The sequence below is a fragment of the Amphiura filiformis genome, chromosome 3, assembly GCF_039555335.1.
Source record: "Amphiura filiformis chromosome 3, Afil_fr2py, whole genome shotgun sequence".
NCBI lineage: Eukaryota > Metazoa > Echinodermata > Ophiuroidea > Amphilepidida > Amphiuridae > Amphiura > Amphiura filiformis.
In genome coordinates, this window is record NC_092630.1 from 29,741,119 (window position 1) to 29,762,840 (window position 21,722).

General features: G+C 36.7%; 1 protein-coding gene across 1 annotated transcript; it reads left to right on the forward strand.

Moving 5' to 3' along the window:
* The first annotated feature begins 561 nt into the window (after positions 1-561).
* On the forward strand, positions 562-21,046 carry LOC140148330 (nose resistant to fluoxetine protein 6-like). The gene is made up of 15 exons (XM_072170244.1): positions 562-944; positions 2,756-2,919; positions 3,846-3,930; positions 6,160-6,262; positions 7,234-7,400; positions 7,744-7,935; positions 8,489-8,582; positions 10,131-10,223; positions 12,027-12,198; positions 13,258-13,337; positions 13,869-13,991; positions 15,210-15,351; positions 15,824-16,013; positions 17,422-17,564; positions 18,191-21,046. The coding sequence occupies exons 1-15, from the start codon at positions 767-769 to the stop codon at positions 18,359-18,361; spliced, it is 2,097 nt and encodes a 698-aa protein (XP_072026345.1). The 5' UTR covers positions 562-766; the 3' UTR covers positions 18,362-21,046.
* The last annotated feature ends 676 nt before the right edge of the window (positions 21,047-21,722 follow it).

Consider the following 21,722-nt stretch of genomic DNA (forward strand, 5'->3'; position numbering starts at 1 on the left):
TTTATGTCTCAACGATGTCTATGCATATCGGAACTTGGGTGCAATTTTATGGTGTCATGGAATTGTGCCACCTACGGCAGAGAGCATCAAAAGTCGCCGGCGTTGATAGATATCGATAATTCAAATGTTAGCACAATAGGCTATTTTATACGTATGGTTATAGGCCATTATACTTATGATTATATATACCCTCTTGTGTCCTCCCAGCACAAAAGTGTTATGATTGCATACCAGTTCATCTCCACATTTTAATCCCTTGATTTTTGGTTTCTGAACAATAGAGAAACCAAAACTATATATTTGAAATGAGGGAGTGTCAGAAATTAATACTTTGTTCTGGGTCTGATTATTCGGACTAGCCTACACCGTACTCGGCTGGCACTTTTTGTCCAAAACTGTTGCAACTTGCAAATAACCAAGTGGCCTTATCTACTAATGGTGCCAAAAGTTATATAGCGCCGCCTGATTTTCACTACGGTGTTCACTTATATAATGTTAACTGGGTCAAGGCGCTTGAGACTTGTATTGTTGCAATTAACTGACCTTGGGGTTAAATTTTGGAAAGTGAAAAGCCCCGGGTGAAAAGGACAGTGGTGACAAGTTAAATTCCATTCACTGTCTGCCTGCACGTAAAAGTTCTACCATGCATGCCGGGCATGCATTTGACAATTATTGTACATTACTAGTATTAGCCTATGTGATTGTATAGCTTTGTATTTATATGTACTTTATAGATTTATTGGTCGTATCATAGGTCTAGTGCGCCATGCCTCCGTGTTATACATGCTGTTCTATTGTAGGCCTACTTCTAGCTTTACTTGGTGTTCTTGTTAAATCGCAACAGTATCATGATGATGTTAATCATGTTAATGTATCTCAACAGTGTCAGCAAGATTTGAACGAAACGCTACTCTCACCAAATATCAGCAAAGATGCACTTTACGGTAGGTACCACAAAATGTACTTGAACTATACACCGGTACTGGTCCGTACATCCTACATTGTATAATCCATAGGCGTAACCAGAACCACCTATGTCCACAATTACATGTTACTCATTTCGGCAACAAATGCAAATGGGCTGTTATTACTGCCCTCCCTACATGAAAGTGACTTTACGGTATACATCATTTAATACATGTATATGCATGGTCTAGTCCCAGACGTGACCACATTTAACCAGCTCCAAATGCCGATTACGATCTTTATAATAGATACCATGGTTACTACGGGTTACTAGGACTAATGCATGGTCACTTGTGTCTAACTAACTGATTATAGTGACCAAGCATAAGCATTTACCCCAAAGTCATTTGCATTTATTATGGAGAGCAGAATCAACTGTCCATTTGTTGCCGGAATGAGTAACATGTATTAAATGTGGACATAGTGGTTCCGGTTTTAAACCCTCGATATACGGGGTTAGTGTATATACACGATACACGGAAGTAGAAGTGGCGCTTTTTAAACCGATAGGAAATGCTTTTCCTCTCTTGATAATAATTAGGGATGCACCATAGATTTCAAAGGGGCTTTTTTAGTTCGCTGAAGCAAAAAGTTTTTTTAGCACCTTGGTGAAACAATTTTTTTTTTCAACACCTCGGCGAGGCAATTTTTTTTTTTCACTTCTCGGTGAAGCAATTTTTTTTTCAATCAAAAAAGTTTTAAACAATTTGTTTTTAGATTTTGTGATACAAATTTTGTTTAATATAAGTCCATATTTTTGTGTTTAGCATTATTTCTTTACTATTTACCTTTTTAAGTTTTACCCGGGTACATAGTCACCCAATATACCTAGCTTGCAGAATAAAGTTGTCTATACAATCAACCAATCTTTATTAGCCTTTTATTGTATCAACAAACATAAAGGTAGGCCTAGTCTTGCAAGAGACAAATAACTACAATCATGATAATAATACAAAATCTAAATCTACATAAGAAAAGAATAGGGCCTAACTGGATATAATGGGAAAATAATAATAATGATATAAAAGGAAATACTTAAGAAATAACTACAGGTTTTTAGCAATATTAGCACAATGTTCAAATGATTTCTTAAGGTTAGCAACTATTTTAAACTGTTGCGATTTGGTAGTTCACAATCACAGCATCTTGCGAATGGTAGTGAGCTGAGCAGCAAAAATTGCATTGATCATTTCATAGCAAGTGTGTAGAAGGATTCAAATATCGCAAATACTATTGTAGGTCCTGGTTATTGAGTTATGTTGCAAAGAGGGCTGAAACAACAACGCTTTTGTAAAACGTACATAACTCATGTGCAACAATAAATCAAGCAAGTTTTTAAAGTATATGATTTGTAGAATGAGCTTTTGCCAGTGGCGGCGCCAAGGGGGCATGGGGGGCAAATGCATTCCCAGTCTGAACTCTTGCCCCCCTGTTGCCCCCTAAGAAAAAAAAATCCAAAATTACAAAAATATGTTGATTTTGCCTTCCTTAAATTCACTTTACCTCCCCTTATGCCCCCCACCGAAAAAAATTCCTGGCACCGCCACTGGCTTTTGCACAGCATCAAAGTGTAATTTTCAATTATTCATTTAGATAATGAAACTCGATATTTTGGCTGCTTCGACCAACAATACCGCGTCTACCCACAACTAATAGGTATAGACCAAAGATCTTAAAACTGAAACCTGAAGGAAACCTGAAGCTATCAGCCAGGGTATACATAAAAGCCCGGCATAAAAGACACGACAACGGTATGATTTTTGATCAGATCATGTTTTTATATTTTTAGCTCTTGATGCTTTCGGTAAACCTGGATCAGGAATACTGGTTGGAGATTTGGTATGGCTAGGATCCTACCAAGAATGTCAGGACTTGGAGCAATTTCACTACTGTCTGCTGGATTTAAGTATCAATGTATCAGACATTCCTATACCACTACCACCAGGAATGAAGGTGGGTTACATCGCACCGTGGAATAAACATAGTCACGATCAAACAGTTCTTGTATAATCAATATGCAGGCCTATCATTATTCGGCTCAAGCTGCCGGGTCCTTACCGAGTTCGAAACTAGGGGTCTTTCAGTGAGAGCCTAGACGCCGAAAAAGGGGGGTCTTACAGTGAGAAGCCCCCCCCTCCAAAAGGTATCTTTCCGTGAGACTGGGGAACATCTTACCAAAAAAAGGGAGTCATTCAGTGAGACTGGAAAAAAAAATTTGGGTCAAGATATAAAAGTTGATCTTTTTTTTTTAATTCATCAAAATTTGAAAATTTTTGAAAAAATTCAGGAAAAATAATGAAAAAAGTGAGAGATTATCAGAAATTTCCCCAACATTTTTGAAAAAAGGGGGTCTTTTGGTGACAGGAAAACGAAAAAGGAGTCATTGGGTGAGAGGGAGTTCAGTAAAAAAAAAAAAAGGGGAGTCATTGGGTGAAAGGAAGTTGAAAAATGGTGGCCAATATGACCGCACATCTAGCACGAAAAATCTTTTTAAGGAGACCACGTCGAAGGATTTTTCTTCAAAACATGCCATGTATAACGATTTCTGGCAAGAAAGAAAACTACCGGTACCCCGGTCCCGGGAATAAAATACGTTTATATCCTACTTGTTTATGAACACGGCTATTGACTATTGTCAATATCTCTAAATTAACAACCTGAAGTTAAATAACCAGTTGTTGTGAAGTACACGAAGTTATCATAAGTTCAGGAATAAACAAAATGTTAATGCTGGTGTCTTGTTATATCATGATATACAAACGTAATTTATTATTGTTAGGTCTATGCATTTAATGCATTAAACCTGGTAAAATCTATGAAAAACTATACAGAATTATCGAATGTGCATTTCCTCACCAAATATCTTGATTACTTTGCAGAAATCACTACCTGTTCGTTGGGGGACGTGTTTCCCCAGAAGCTGTAACGAAGATGACGTGTTCACTGGTATAACACAAGTTGCCGGTTGGTATTTCTCGATCAATAAATGAAAAAAATAAAATAAAGTTAGATTATGTTAAAAAAAACCTTTCTCAAAATTATTATTTACAGCAGTCCAGTAGTATATATGATCATGATGATTACAATACGAGTTTGACAATGCATTTTTTAATGAGCTCGCTTGAAAGTCCCCTGTGCAACGAACTTGAACTGCTTATTATACCAGTGCGAAACTCAGAGAGCTGATCCAGGCTGCGATGGTTATTATATGTATAGGCTGACTAGGATTCTCACATGAATAGACCTGCGTTAATGGTTTATGGGCTATGCAATATTTATGTGTTCCCCGGTGTGGTGAACTCCCAAAATGATTTTCCAAAAATCGTTTGCCCCCCCCCCCCCCTCCTCTTTGGCCGTGCCAAAATACCTTTGCCTCTCCCCTTCGATGTGCCCACAAACCTTTGGCCCCTCCCCTTTAACGTGTCCCAAAATCTTTGCGTCCCCCCATAATACACATATAGGCCATAATTATTGCACCACCCCTTATAAAGTGTGTCTTAGGCCAAAGTGGTCAATGAGTTCCTGTAAAGAAATGATCATATAATTGCACTCTATGATGGCTTTTTCTTCTATAGACTATAGAGCCTATTTAGTTTTAGAAACCAAAATATCAAAATCACGAATTCACGTGCTCAAATATTGAGAAAAATAAAACCCACACTCATGACAGGATCCCTAGGCTCATTGTAATTGACCTTTCACTATGGATCACAATAGCGTTATCCCATTGGCATAGTAAAAAAAACCTCAATTAAACAATCATAGAGCAAAATTTGACCTTATGTTGCAGAGTATGAGTTTTTGTACTCAAAATTGTCAAAGGTCATTCAATGGATGTGTAAATGTATTGGGGTTACAGAACTGTGCCGTGGTAGATGAGCATGCTGTGGATCCTAGTGTTTTGCCCCACTGTGCATGATTTTTCCTAGGAGGGGGAGAACTAACGAACACTTTCAATTTTGGCCTATTATTTGCATAACTCAATAACTGCAATACATAATTGAAACATAAATACAGGGTGTCCCAGAATGATTTATACCGAAAAAGTTGTATATTTTTTAGGTATAAAGGGCATTACTATTGGTAGTGTTGTTTTAATTTCTAAAATTTACATATAGTTAGCTTTCTTAGAAATTTTAGATTTGAGAAATTGGACGTTTCTAATAGAAGTTACAGGATATTGTGTAAAAATGGTGAATTATCTATTTCCAGAAAATAAGTGCACACCCCCTATAGAGGAGTAAATTTTCAATCAAAGAAATGTTCGGTTTTCCAAGTCTGCTTTCTGAAAACGACTGGAATTCCAGTTGCCAATATCACTTGAAAAAGCTTGGAAATCCAATTAAATGAAAGAAAACTCACGGAAATGTCCAAAATGAGCTCTTAAATTGAGGATTTCCGATGGTGAACTATTTTTCTGCCGGATTTTTTTACCTTTGGACACTTTAAAGTCTGGATTTCCAACAGTCTCGATTGGACAGAAGGTCCGGGAATCCGAACTCCTCTATAGGGGGTGTGCATCTCACATTTCTGGAATAACCCAATACAATGTATAACTTGAGCAAAATTACCCAAACTCGAAAAATATGACCTGAATTTTATAGGCTCCGACTCGTCTAACTAATATACCACTGATTATTTTGTAATTAATATCTCTAAATGTAAAAGAGTGAAAATCTCACTCCCGAAAGAGTGATTCACTATAAGACCACTCAAAAAGGAGTGAAATGCGTTTTTTAACTTTAAAACCACAAAAAAGAGTGAAAACCACTCTTTAAGAGAGAATTTAACTCTTTCAAGGAGTTAAATGAAGGACAACTCTAAATATGTGTTGTCCTTCATTTAACTCCTTGAACGAGTTGAAATTCACTCTTTTAGAGTGGTTTTCATTCTTTTTTGAGTGGTTTTAAAGTTTTAAAAACACATTTCACTCATTTTTGAGTGGTTTTATAAGTGAATCACTCTTTTGGGGAGTGAGTTTTTCACTCTTTTACATTTAGAGATACCAATACTACTAATTACCATGATTATTGATGCTGGCGTTTATCATGTTTATGGCTACAAGCGAGGTGCACTTTTAGTTAATAATTTGAAGCACATTTAACATGTTTAATGAGGCACAGTTTCCTTGTGCAGCTAATTAATAATTAATAATAATTATTAACTGAGATTTTAACTCTTTTAACATTGCAGACAAGTTGCATATCAAGTTTAATGTCACACCAGGTGCGGTTCAACATGTTCAATGTTCAGATCCGACAAATATGTGGTCTGATGGCGTGTTTGTTTTTACAGTGTGAGTATAATCAGTATTAAACGCTTTGGGTGTATTATGCCTGAGCGTGTTTTGCACACGCTTTATTGTACGCTTGCTTTGCCTTTTAATTAATTACGGAATACTTACCTGGGCTGGGGGACGTATGTAAAACATATCTTGAAAAAAAATACATGCTCCAAATAAAGTATTCACTGATCCATCATTCAATCACTGTTAATGTTATGGAACTCCCTTAACGATAACCTTAAAGTAGCAAATTCAATAAAACACTTTCAAAATAAATATAAATTGTATCTTACCTCCTCCTGTTAGCCCGCTTTATGTAAATTGTGTGGTAGCAGTCTTAATATTATTTCTGCTAGGGGATGGTCAGTGCTGGCCTAAATTATCTTTGCGTTTTTATTATTACTAGTAGTAGTAGTATTAGGCCTAGTATTATTTTGATGTGTAAATTCAAGTATTTTGTTTGTTTTTGAGGGATGGGGTATGAACGTTTGGGCATTATTTATTGTGGGACATTAGAGCACATCAGACATATCAAATTGCATTCTGAATACGAAGAATGTCCTTCTGATATCAAATAATTTTGATTTTTGAAATTCGCAATGTAATACACATTTTATGGCAAATGATTAAAAATTTGATATTTTTCACATTTTTGATATATAACAGTCCTCGAAGTACATTTTATAAATCTAATGATATATTCTTAAAGTGTATGTAGCTGGGAGGAAAAGCCGACGATCGATTGAAAAATGATTGAAATTGAAATTGAAAAGATATGGATTTTTTTCCAAAAAGACCTACTTTTTGTTGTTGGTGTTTTTTGGGAAAAAAATCCATATCTTCAATTTTGTATCGTATTTTCCTTTTTGTATGTAAATGATTTGAGACAGAAAATACAACTTTTTCTCATCACAGTACACAACATAATTTTTTATAATGCCATTAAGTTTTTTTTTTGTTTAATGTTTCTTGTTATTTTACAGTATGTTATGTTGCATTCTGGGATCTCTAATGCTTAGTGGTTACGCGTTGGATGTTTTCATAAGAGAATCAAGTGAAAACATACCTTTGACCAATCCATCTCACAACAATGATCGACAAGTTTCTACTGGATCTACTGAAGAAACACCATTGTTGAAAATAGAAAAAGGTGCCTGAAGAATATTTTAAATAAAACTATAAATGTCTATTACAAAACATGTAAAACCTTACAAGATATAACGCAACGTCACATCTAGCACGTCTACACACCCTAACTGATACACCCCGTACCCCATCACCAAACTCCTACAAACAGCCCCCCCCCACACACACACACACCCCCACCCCCAAACACACCCCCCCCCCGACACATCCTGACACCCCTACACACCCCGCCAATGTCCCTGAAGCTACTTTTCACTACAAAGTATCTTTACCTTGGTTTGTGGTTTTTTGATTTTTTCCTCTTCTAGATTTTATTGTGAGACAAATTTGTTGATTTTGTTATTCAGATTCGAAATACCAGAAATCACTCCCGTGTCAATTCCTGCTCTGCTTTGCTTTTAATCGGAATCTCAGCAAACTATTGGATACAAAACAAAATGAGCGCAGTATTCTTTGCCTCAATGGCATCCGTGTTATAAGTATGAGCTGGGTCATACTTGGACATGTATTTGCTGTTATTTTATCTACGCAAAGTATAGGTGAGTAGGATTCACTATTAACATGATTAACTTATTGTTTAAACGGTCCTGTGCGTGCATCCCCACATACCTGCTTACAGATAGTGTGTTGTTAAGAATTTGACATCAGTGTCGTAAGTGGATCTTTATAGTAATTAAAATAAGTATTTATTAACTCTCATCACGCGGGTGTCGACTGCAGACGACATGTTTCAATTTTTTTTTTAATTCAAAAATTTCAGAAATGTAAATTTACAAGACCATATTTGGAATCAGCATGAAAAATGCATTAAAATGAGTACAAACAAGCCTAGTATTGGTTCAGTAGTTCTTAAGATAGCTCTTGATATTTTGAGAAAATATGTCAAAACTTCAACTTTTTGCGTTGAAGCGCATGGCTAGCACTTTGGTTTGATTTATGGTGTTTATTTTTATTTTTACTTTTATTTAATTGTTTCTTCTGGAGCAACTCGTTCTTAGAATATCATTTCAGGAATTGCTACCAAAGCCGAAATCAGTTTTACCTGCATATCTCATATCCACATGATTCCAACGTTTGAATAATTTCTTTCAGATAATGTTTTGACGTTCACTACGATCATTAAACGGTTTGGTTTTCAAGCAGTACTCAATGCACCGTTTTCTGTGGACACATTCTTCTTGTTAAGGTAATGATATAATACATGTAGTTAACTTTGTACACATTTGTATTTGTTCTTCTAGAATAGTAGGGTTTGTCGCTTTAGGTCCTGTGTCACAAACTGGGCTACCTTTGTGTTACATAGCAAAAAAAATTAAATGTTTCAAACATTTTACCTACACGTCTCATTTGAAGTGGTTCATCCTCCTGAGCATTTTGACACTTTTTTTTAATGGAAATCGGTCAAAAAATGAGAGAGTGCGGGCAAAAACAATCACAAAGTAGGTGGGATTTAATATGAATCCCTCCCCTTAATCCACCTCCCCCTAATCCACAACCACCCTTGGCACATTTCATGCCAAACGTCATAAGAAAATAATTAAAAATCATTTTAAAACTCATATAAACATGAATAATATAGAATAAATTAGCCTCAATTTAAGACCTAATTGAATCTAAGTGAAGGAATATTCAAGAGACAGTGTTTTGAAATCCAAGCTGCACATCAAAATGCAACAAAACCACCTTTTTGAGTACCCCAGTATATGACGCAGAATCTTTAATGCTTGATTACTTACTACTATATAATAGGTCTAGGCGCTTCATGAAATTAAGATAAGGAAAACCCTCTTCTAAAATCACTTAAAAATACCAAATCATAAATAAAATGGGTATTGATACTTTTTTTGTCTCATTAGTTGACATTTTTGCTGAAATATTACCAATGTATCGCCGGGTGTATCGCACGGCTTCGGGTTTTTGAAAAGGATTTCTCTAGGGTTTTTGATTTAAAAATCCTACTCATCAGTCTGCACTGCGCAACATACAAAAAACTTATTTTAAGACATATTAAAGCAAAGAAAACAAAGATCAATGCATGCAAATGGCCAATTATCTTTTAAGAACTCGTAATTACCTACACGATGTTTTGTTAGTCGACGGAGCTAAAAATCGATTTTCATTATCTAAATCAATATATTACTGAAAAATAAAACTTTGATGTTATGCAAAAGTTCATTCTACAAATCATAATACTTTTGAAAACTTGCTTGATTTATTGTTGTTAATGAGTTATGTACGTTTTACAAAAGTGTTGTTGTTTCGGTCCTCTTCACAACATAACTCAAGAACCACAGGACCTACGAAAGTATATCTGTCATAATATTAAATTCTTCTACACACTCGCTATGAAATGATCAATGTAATTTTTGTCAAAGCTTACTACCATTTGCAAGATACTGTGAACTACCAAATTGCAACAGTTTAAAATAGTTGCTAACCTTAATCACATTTTATTAATCATTAATCTCGTCTACAAGCATATATGGTGGATTTTGATGAAAGCTTAATTAATACGAAAATAATGATAAGTATGACAATACAATAGATTGTCTTACAATAATACTTGGATGTATACGGTATCGGTAATATTTAACTTTGTCGATGATAGCGCCTGGGTTAATTTAGCTTTCATCAAAAGCATTCTATATGCTTGTAGACGAGGTTTTACGTATATCAAGTAATATAAAATGCTAGCTTTTTACACCATAATTGTTCTTATCATTTAAAACAATAGCGGATTGCTGGTAACTATGGGTTGTCTGAAACGCTTGGAAAAGAACAACGGCCGGCTACCATGGTTTTGGTTTTATTTCCACCGATACTGGAGGTAAGTGTGTCCCTTAAAGAGCTATATTAAAAGCTCCATGATAGTACATGTATTCATTCCCATTTCTTGCATAGACTTCTCCGTAGTCCACTTGCCATTGTGCATAATCAGGCTACATGTACCTTTGCATAACCTCGATTGTGTGCACAATTGATATATTTTCCTGATCTGTTCACTGTTCCGTATAGCCCTCTGTTAGCTTGATACCCAAGTGAAATTTCTCGGGGACAGCAGTCACTGCACAGTCTGCACTGCACTATTCGTGAGCAATTCTCCAAAATCAAACAGTCTGCCTGGAAAATCACTGGTAGGCATGAAGGGAGCCCTCTTTCAAAAAATAAAAAACCCACAATATTATTGTTTAAAGCCAGGCAGCAGGACACAAATCACTTTGAATGTCTATACATCTAGGTGGTACACGATATCGAGACTATTTATTATCGAGCTTAAAAACATATTTTTTAATTTCTCAAAAATTTCTCGCACTATAAGAGATATTATGAGGAAATACATAATAATTATTAGGAGAATATCTGGCCATCCCACCTGGGGAATGATTACCAATTATTATTGATTGATTGTTTGTTTGTTGGGGCGCCTAATAAAAAAAATGAAGGTTTTATTTCAAACTCTAATGGTGACCCTCAGGTCAAATTGCTAGAATTGTACATTAAACACACCTAAACAGACACAATGTAATTTGCAGGCAGCAGCTTAATCAGCGCCAATATTGCAACATTGAAACAAACATCTATACAAACATCCAATCCAACCCAACCCCATCCCCCTGTAGGCAATAGATGTTATCCACTTTACACATGCGTGACTTCTAACAAAAGGCGCTGGTTCCCGTAGTATTCCTCATTCAAAGCAACTCAATGCATGACCTCGGAGTTACCTGCATGACTTTGGCGGGATATTTTGAAACAGTCATGGTTGCACATGCAGGTACTTCTTTTGAAAGTCCTAAACAAGGTATAGCAGTCGCTGATAGGATATGCAGCTTATAGAACACGGATAACCTCTATGAGGATAAAGTGCCTTGCCCAAGGACACAACACGTTGGCACGAGCGGGGCTCGAACTCACAACCTATGGATTATGAGTCGGGCGCCTTATCCACTCGGCCACACGTGCTCTAGCCCTAGAACTCTGGCCATTGTATCCGTTTTTACTTCCACTAGGGCCAGAGGCACTTACATTGAAAAAATTGTTGGAGATGCTTGAACGATCCAGTACAAAAAATCAATGCTTGATCGAACCAATACAAATGTGTGTCAGGTCACTAATTAACATGATAAAACCCACTTGAGAACACACAATCGCCAGTCATTTCTAAAGATGCATTTATACTCAATCGCTTTTGCAGAAATCTGAATCGCACGCATGATCAGTGTACTAAATCGCCGTCGTATTTGCCTGTTGAGCATGCGCACGAATCGCTGTTTTTCAAAAGCGACACGTAGGCCTATATTGACACCCTCTGTCGGTCAACGTTCTCTAGAATTGCACACATAACTTGTGCAGTTAACGACAAGGATTCAGTCTGATGATGAGCAACCCATGGGTATAAACACAGCTTTACACAATGACTAATTTACATAGGCACAAAAGACCGTGTTCATGTACCGTTACTCAGCCAAACATGGCAGAGTAGGTCCCGGATGACGGTACATGTTCCTATCTCCTCAACGTTATACCTTTCCAACAAGGAAAGAGATACAAAAGGCGAACGTCTAACGTGCTCCCACAAAATTTGTATCAATACCGAAGAATTTCTAATGTATTATTGTATATATTTCAGACTCACTCCGTGTCTGTGTTTTATTATTCTAATCACAATGAGTCAACAACATCTTGGAGAGGGACCGGTGTGGTTTCCAATGATGAAGAACATGGTATCACATTGCCAAAAATACTGGTGGACTACCATCTTATATATCAATAATTTTTATCCATTAAGATTCGATGAACAGGTATGTTTGTTCTATAAAATAACCTGACTTTAAAGGGGTACTACACCCCTGGCCAATTTTGTGCCTATTTTTGCATTTTTATCAAAAATTATAGCGCATTGGTGACAAGTAAGATATGTATATTATAGGGGCAAGGACTACAACTACTGCACTGAAAATTCAGCAACTCAAGGTTATTGATTTATTGATCAAATATTGGTTTTCCCTCATTTTTAACTGTAACTCCACAACTAATGTCTGTGCTGAAATATAATTTCCAGTGCAGTAGTTGTAGTCCTTGCTCCTATAATATACATATCTTACTTGTCACCAAATGCGCTATAATTTTTGAGAAAAATGCAAAAATAGACACAAAATTGGGCAGGGGTATAGTACCCCCTTAATGAACAGATAGTATAGATTCAGATATAGATATAGATATAGATACACCATGAACCGCTTGCCGGGTCCCATCCACATCTTTAAGGCTGTTGAGGATATACCGCATAGGCTTGGGAACCGGGGGGCTTGGGGGGAGCCCACTCAATAATTTTGGTGCGGGGGCTGGAATAACTTTTAGCCCCGCAATAAGTGAAGTTAAAAAATTGTGATAAAATAGAGGCAAAATGGGTGTTTGTGACCTATATTTTGCAAAATTTTCTGACTGCTAGGGGGGACACCCCCTTGGGCACCCCCAGTGTGGCCCACCAAAATTCTTTCAAGTTTCAGCCCCCCCCATGTTGAAAATCTTCCTAAACCATTATATCGGTACTGTATCCGCGCTAACCATTGTGTCCTAAAGTTTTCAATGAAATAATTATCTTATGAAAATTGCATGGCTACTATGGTAACTATTATACTATAGAAACTAACCAAAACAATCGCATACATGAACTGCGACAAAAGTCGGACAATACAACTTGTGTACTAATTATACGAGGAATCGAGGATTGAGAAAACAATATGAGAACAACCAAAAAATAATAAGAAAATCAGACAAGCATAATAGTACACATAAATTCTTATCAGTGGATACTCCGATATGACTATGCCTAAGATATTGAATCTTTCTTTTTCTAGTGCGTGGGTGTCACATGGTATCTGTCAAATGATATGCAGTTCTTCATCATTAGTCCTATCTTCATTATTCTTCTTTACAAGTAAGTGCAGACTAGTCCTAGACCTTAAACATCATATTCCGAGGAGCGGAAACACACCAAATTGGTGTCTTATGACCTTTGACATTCTTTTGTGGCGAGTGACATGGTCTTTCAATTCACGCCGAGTGTCCTTGATAGGCATGACTATGCTTCAGTGGTCATGAAGGAATTCAAAATATAACCTCTGCCCCAATAATCCCGAACTCTTGTCTCAACCTGCTCCTCGGAAGATGTATCATAAGAACTCAATGACGACTATCATTGAAGACTGAGTTCCGCAGTCTAGTGCAGACCTCTAAGATACAGCTACAAAATAATCGTAAAAGGGAAATAAGCTAATTTAAACATGCTGAATAAGTAAACCTTTGGAGCCCCTTTAGTGGGGGGAGGGGGGCACACACTTTGGAGGTGTCACCCAAATACTTTTTGATGAGCACATGCTCAGTCATCCAATGACCTTTTTTCCATTCGATCTGTCAATAATGAATTCAAACATTTAATGCTTATTTTTGCCCCGGATGTTTGCTTTAGATTCAAGAAATTAGGAATCGCCAGCATGATTCTTACCTGCCTTGTTAGTTTTAGCATTACGATTGGGCTAATTGTGCGGAACGATTTTGATATAGCGTCATCAGCAGGGGGAATCGCAGGAGGGTAAGTAGGTAAAAGGCTATGTGCTTCTTGTTGATATTCTCTTATATGTGTTGAGGTGTATATAATTGGTGTTTGGCCGTTTTATACCTAACAGGCAGTCACGGCTTCACATTCAGTAGCCTATGACAGTCAGTATGTTCCTCTTGTTTAAACACACAAGAAACATGGAACAGTATTCGCCGTAAAAGTGATGATGTAACAGGATTAATTACCATAGCAAAAGATGAATACAATTTTTGAATATATCGTCCTGCACTATAAACATGTCTGCAATCATATCTGCAATCATTGATTGAATACAATACCGCTCTTTTCAAAGATACAAATCATTCTATAGAGTTACTATCCTGGTCTTTATCCCTGTTCTTTGACATGTGGTTTAATCCGCGTGAACGTTGTAGCACGGGGCGATATGTTCAAGAATTGTATTCATCTATTGCTATGGTAGTTAATCCGATTATTACATCACTTCTACGGCGAATAGTAAGTCATACCAACTTAATGCCTACCATCATGAAAATATCAAAAGTAAGGCGCAGTACACGGTTTATGTTTTGTACATCAACTAAAACATTAATAGAGGTTATCCGTGTTCTATAAGCTGCATATCCTATCAACGACTGCTATACCTTGTTTAGGACTTTCAAAAGAAGTACCGGCATGTGCAACCATGACTGTTTCAAAATAGCCCGCCAAGAGTCATGCAGGTAACTCCGAGGTCATGCATTGAATTGTTTTGAATAAGGAATACTATACGGGAATCAGCGCCTTTTGTTAGAAGTCACACATGAGTAAAGTGGATAACCTCTATATAATATCTTTCTTACTATACATTACATGTGTATATAAGTTTGGTTCAGTTTATATATCTTTGAAACGTAGAAACATCTGCTTACATGTACTTGCTTTCTCATATTTTGTACACATTAAATATATGAGATCTGTCGATAAATCGCCACAAAAGGAAGCATGGGACACAAACTTTGATCAACTTTAATAATTATTTTAAACCAATTAATCACACGTTCACATTTGAGACATTGTTTGATAAAAGGAAAACATCTGTGTGTTTCCACAATATACTTCATACTGTTTTTACCACGAAAATATATTGAACGTCCATATAAATACTTAATATGATATAGCTACTTTTAAAATAAAAGTGTTAATGTTACCTACCCCTGTCTAATGATATTCTTTTCCGTTATTTATCTGTAGTGCTACTGGCAGAGGTAATTTGGGTGGTTCAAACTTCACTACTACAGTATATCAAAAACCGTACTGTCGAATTTCTGTGTATCTAGTCGGTATGGGACTGGGTCTTCTTTTGCATCAACATCGCAGGATCAGAATGCCAAAAGTATGTAGCTGTGCATGTGACAATAACTTGACCATACTAAATAATAAGTCCTAAATTTCTTTGCAGATGAACCAGATTTTTTCTGTGATACCCCTTATTCTGCATGCTGCTTTCAATCATTTTTATCGGCCAATAATATTAAATTATCGCTTTACATAATGTGATATTAAATTACAGTTGAAATTCTTACACCACTCATGGAAGATATCTTAATCTCCCACACAGGGGGTGTTGATTTCAAAATGAAGTCACACATTCAGGTACTCCATTTCAAATTCACACTCCCTGCGTGGGAAATGAAGGTTATGTTTTCCATAAGGGGTGTATAGAATTCAACTGGAATAGTATAAAGTTGAAGCTAATAGAAATTCTGCACGCTGCAGCTATTTTATTTAGCACCTAATTGTAATAAGGATGATCATGATGATATATGTTGACTTGAGTTTTGTGATTTGCATATCATGTCTTTCAGGTACTAGCTGTTCTCGGTTGGCTTTTCGCTACCATGCTTGCCATGCTAGTAGTATATGGCTTGTATCCGGCTGTATCAGAAGGTACAAGTTTGTCTAAAACTGGAAATGCCTTATATGGAGCTCTGGCGAGATGTACATGGGGTATTGCTGTATCATGGGTTATATTTGCATGTTACTTTGGTTATGGAGGTAATTACGTCATGTAGTTGGAATCATCATCTTTCAAATGACAAAAAAAGATACCTTTATTCAGTTATACGGTATATCTCAAACTGCAAAAACGAAATGAACGAAACGAAGAGTTTTTGACAAAAAAAGCTACGAATACGTCAAAAATGAGATGGGAGGTCTCCACTGTAATTGAGTTGATTGATCTTTCATAAAGGTATTAGATGTGCGTCGAAAATGTACGAAAAAAACTGCCGCCAAAATTATAGGATAGATCAGGCGCGCGGATTGTTCGTGTTTTCGTGTTCGTTCAAGCAGCAATATTGTAACATTTGCTGAGGAGGACGTCCTCAATATTTTTACACGATTGTAATATAATAACGTGCATACACTACAAAATAGGCCTTCGGTGCTGTATTTGTGACAAAATCGTGAATATTATTCGAGCTTACGTTCTTACTGAAATGCCCGTTCATCATCATGGACGTCCATGTTTATTGTATTTATGTAATGCATCTTATTAAGTCCATGCGTGAATCCACCATATGTTCATCCCTAACACATTGAACCGATCGACCTCATTAATGATCGATGGACTAATACACGCATTAACCATATAGGCACTGTGACGAAAGAGCGATTTTCTTTGTTTTACCTCACTTGCTCCGATCAAAATTAACAGGGGACATACCGTAAAACCTCATCTACAAGTGAGCATATAGAGTGTTTTTGATGAAAAATTAATAAGAAACAGCCGTAAATATGCTAATACAATAGATGAGTCTTACACTAATATTTGTTGTATACGCTTGTATCTGTGTAATTTATTTGCTCAATCTGCATAATCTGCTTGTAGACGAGGTTTTACGGTACCTGATTTGTGAAAAACAAACATCTATTTTGAAAAATCTATATCTAAAAATGGGCTTTAGGAAATGTTACAATAATGCTTGTATATAGATTCAACCAAATTCCTGTTTTATTATAAAGTACCTAACCCTATAACCTACACATCAATCACCTTACTCAAAATTGAACACTGTTTAAGGGGGTACTAAATTTGTGTCTATTTTTGCATTTTTCTCAAAAACTGATTACACAGTGGTAGCAACAGTTATGTATATTATAGGGAGGAATCCAATTACTACACTGGAATTTCAGTGACCCAAGACAAGCGGTTTGTTATTTATGATCAAAAACAAGGTACCGCTAGGATGTACCTTGTTTCCTATCATATATACTGAACCGCTTGTCTTGAGTCACTGAAATTTCAGTGTAGTAATTGGATTCCTTGCCCCAATAATACACATAACTTTTGTTACCAGTGTGTAAATATTTTGTGAGAAAAATGCAAAAATAGTCACAAATTTACCACATGGGTGTAGTACCCCCTTAACTGGAATTATTTCTATTAATTGTACCAATACAGGTCCAATAAATCAGTTTTTATCATGGAAAGGTTGGGTTCCTTTGAGTCGATTGACCTACACTGCCTACCTCATACACTTACCAATCGTATATCAGTTCTACCAAGCACACGATGTACCATGGCATCTGGACCTCGTAGATTATGTAAGATTCTTAGTTTTATCTCTTCATATTGAGCGCCCTTCCTTCTGGCACGTATAGGGACAGGTGGGCCCAGAAGATCAGTGCCTCCAGGATAAAAGGGTAACGAGAAAGTAGGGCAAAGACAAAAGAAGGGAAAAGGATTAAAATGAGGGAGAGAGAGGGAGATGGTGTATCTTCAATATGTAAACCGATGGCTCATAGGAGAACGGAAAGGGCGTGCCCCCCTGAAACACTCCTTCATGAGTATTAATTTTGAAACTTTAAGGATTCGTAAGCTGTAGATGTAGAGAAAAACGTAATCATTTGTGCTGGAAGCGGCAAATCTGAAAACTGTTACTGAAGGCGTCAAGGCCGCAGGGCCGGGAGGCCCGAGGCTGGCGATTCCCATACGACGACTAAACACTCCAAGTGGGACTCCAATATAAGGGCCCCGCAGGGCAAGAAAGCAAGATGGATTGATGCGGAAACATTTTCTTTTTCTGTGTTATTGTATGTCTGCATTCAATCATATCCAAAAGTTGCTTTAATCATAATTGGAGCTTTATTACCTGTGCACTTTTAACGTACTTAAATTATTGAAACAAAAGTCATTATTTTTTTTTTAAATTCTTTGTTTGTCCATACAGTGTTACTATTTCGTCGCTATCGCGGGATTGACATACAGTGTGGCTGTGCTGTTTTCTCTAGCCGTTGAATATCCATTCGCCAACATGGAGAAATTATTTCTACCTGGGTCACTTCAGAGTACTAGAGGTGACCCAAAGAAAGATGACGGTACGAAGCAGGACAACGTCTAACAATAAACTGAATGCATAGAAGCACACTATCCAGCTGTATATGGAGTAAAACCAGTAGCGTAGCCAGCGGGGCGGGGGGGGCAGACTGCCCTTGACAAAAAACGAAAGAAAAAAGTGCCCCTCTGACCAAAGGGCAAAGGAAAAGAAAAAGGGGGAAGGAGCCCCTTTTCCCATCAAAATTCACGCCGAGCATGGGCCAAAATAGTGTAAAATACAAAATATTTGCGCGCTACGCGGGCACATCGTCCCAATAAAGCCTTTTTTGCAAGCTCGAAGGTGCAACTGCAATTTTTTTTTCAACTGTGCCCCTGAAATTTTATTTTGCCCCTCCTGCCCAAGAAAGCTGGCTACGCCCCTGAGTAAAACTAGATGTAGTTTCTGCTAAACGGTGCTAAATGATGCTAAATAATGGTTTCTACGGTGTGTTTTGGACAACAGAGTTTAACTGTTACTTACTACTTAGGGAGGACAGTTTTTATGGTCTACTTAGCTCAGCAATGCTTTGCTGTCTTGTGTGTGGAGTTTGTCTTTCTGTGAAGATTTTCATTTGATATGACGATGGGCCAGAAGATTTTACAAATTCTGTGTGAGGCGTATTAATTAGGGGGCCAAAGTGGGACATTGCATTATACGGATGCTAAACTTAAAAGTCATGTCTTTAGCTCCATTCAGTTATATGGTAAAATGCAAAACATTTAAAGAGAACAGAGACCCAACTTCGTGTAATGTGTAATAAAGGCAGGAGCGTAGCAAGAACCTCGGGCGCATGGACAAGGGGCAATGCGGGCCCCTTTAACAGCTCCTCTATAAATTTATAGATTTTCAATTTCGTTTTCCCTGGACATCGTCCACCCTGTACACCTACTTGCTACACCCTGAATAAAGGTATTCACTTTAGCTTAAAATCATTTGGTGAATGAATGGGTCTAAATAAAACATACCATGAAAAGTTGGCAACCAACAAGTGCGTCGTAGCAACAACAAAAATATTGAAAGAACAAGCCCCATAATGGATGAAACTTGTGTTCAGGTTTTCAAGTACTTACCAAATACCATATATTTTTATAAACGTTATGTCTTCATGTTGAAGAAGACGAGATGATATTAAAAAAATTGCCATGAATATATGTCACCACTTTTGATATCATTTACGTTACCATAGTTTGGATGCATGTTATGACTAGAGATTTTTTTTGTCATTTTATCTCTCACAAATGGTAAACATGGTAAACTTAAACTTCCCAGTCGTAATGTTTGGGCAAATAATGGAGAACAGTCATTACAAAAGAAAAAGTCTCAAAAGTGCAAATGAACGTCTTTAAAAATTTCATTTATGTTACCATGTTTACACCATATAATAGTTTACAAAGGGTGTGTTGGATAGAAATGTGTACTGTATTTTCATCACAGTTTACCATGTTTATAAAAGTAATGAGATTAATTAATTTTTAACAATACATTATTGATTTATTCAATGAAACATTTTGGTGCTGTAATTTTATTACAGGACCAGCCTCTAGAATCCGTGACCAAATCATAGAACAAAAGTTTGAGAGTCATTTTGGGATCTTTGATTGATTCTGAATAAATTTAGCTTGGGCTCACCTCCTGAAACTTCCGGGCATTCCGGGGAGGGGTCAATCAAGGTTACATGGGGGTCCAATTTTCAGAATGCTCCAATTATGTCAAGTAATATATCAAATTACTCGTATGGCCTAAGCTAATTTTATTTAGAATCAAAGATCCCAAAATGACTCTCAAACTTTTGTTCTATGATTTGGTCACGGATTCTACAGGTTGGTCCTGTACTATTCATGTTACCATCATATATGTTACCGTGGTTTGTGTAAATGTTTCTTCTGTGCAGTTGGTTGTCTTGGTTGTTCACACAACACCAATATTTTTGGATTAAAAAATATTATTCTGTTTTGCCAAATGAAACATAGCTAAATCCTAATCCTTTAGTTAGTAAAAGTCAAATTTTAATATTTTTGGCAATAAATTGAGGGAAAATGGTCCAAAAACATGCAATTTTGCATGTTTTGTAAGACTTGCCTCAAGTCTAAGCATTCAAAATCTTGAGTATAGGGTAAGAGTTAGCTCATACTTTTCATATTATATGTTATTTTTGCTAATTAGTTATGAAAAAGACTAGAAAATGTGTTTTCCAAAAATTAGAATGCATAATTTGAAATTAGTCTGTTTTCAAGTCTTTGGGCTTGATTGTCACAGAATACTAAAAAGGTCGAAATGCGCCCTAAAATGCATGTTTTTGGCCCTTATTTCCAAATATTGACCAAATATTAAAATTTGTACAGAGTGCTGAAACAACAACACTTTTGTAAAACGTACATAACTCATTAACAACAATAAATCAAACACGTTTTCAAAGTATATGATTTAAGAATGAACTTTTTTTAATAATATATTGATTTAAATAATGAAAATCGTGTACCCGTAAACGTAATTGTTAGACCTCAAAGAAACTGAATTCATGGTACATAAAAGGAATTATTTATTATAAGGATTCCGGTTTCCAATTGATTTTTAAGCGTAAGTAAATTAAACCTCAGAGACGGTGTCGTCAATATGAGATGCAGTTTAATAAATAATTAATTTGATCACCTTTTGCCAAATAAAATACAATTGGGTGGATGCCAAACAGGGTGCCAGAGTAAGGAGGCTGTCCCGCCTCGCACCTCTCATTATTTAGTCGTCATTATACCAGGGAAAGCTAGGGAAGTGCCACTAGGATGAGTTTTGGCTTGCAGTTGTGCTTGACTGACCCCATCCCCAGGCTAAATATTATAGAGTAGCTTAAACTTGAACTTCAGTGAAGGGAAAGTGAAAGAGAGTGAAAAGTACAATGGTCGCACTGAGCTAAACCGTCATTATAAAGCTCCGCCATGCTTTTATATTGCACATTGTGCAGTGCAGTGGTATACGCATTATGCCTTCGTACCATGGATACAACTTTCTTATGACAGGCTTACTTCCCGGCTTACTTTTAGTTTGTTTGCTTGGTGATCTTGTAAACCATGTTAACTCGCAGCAGTATGATTATGTAAACGTATCTCAACAGTGTCATCAAGATTTAAACGAAACACTGCTCTCACCAAATCTCAGCAAATATACAAGTTACGGTAGGTGTTGCTCTACACTATATCTTAATTGCCTTTAATGCAATATGATGTTCTTTATGGGGAGTTCGATCCCCACAAATAAGGGGAAAGTGCCTCCACCTTAAATCCCGGGCTCAAATCAGGCAGGTAGCCTAAAAGCCTAAATAGCAAGTGAAATTATTTTCATCTGGGTGAGTAGCGCCATTGTTGTCAACGCAGTTGAAAATATCTGGGTTAGT

Excerpts from the sequence above, each read along its gene's own strand:
- LOC140148330 (XM_072170244.1), top strand. The coding sequence starts at position 767 with ATGCCTCCGTGTTATACATGCTGTTCTATTGTAGGCCTACTTCTAGCT. Across the intron at positions 3,931-6,159 it reads TGGTATAACACAAGTTGCCG|ACAAGTTGCATATCAAGTTT; the intron begins GTTGGTATTTCT and ends TTAACATTGCAG. Across the intron at positions 16,014-17,421 it reads ATGTTACTTTGGTTATGGAG|GTCCAATAAATCAGTTTTTA; the intron begins GTAATTACGTCA and ends GTACCAATACAG.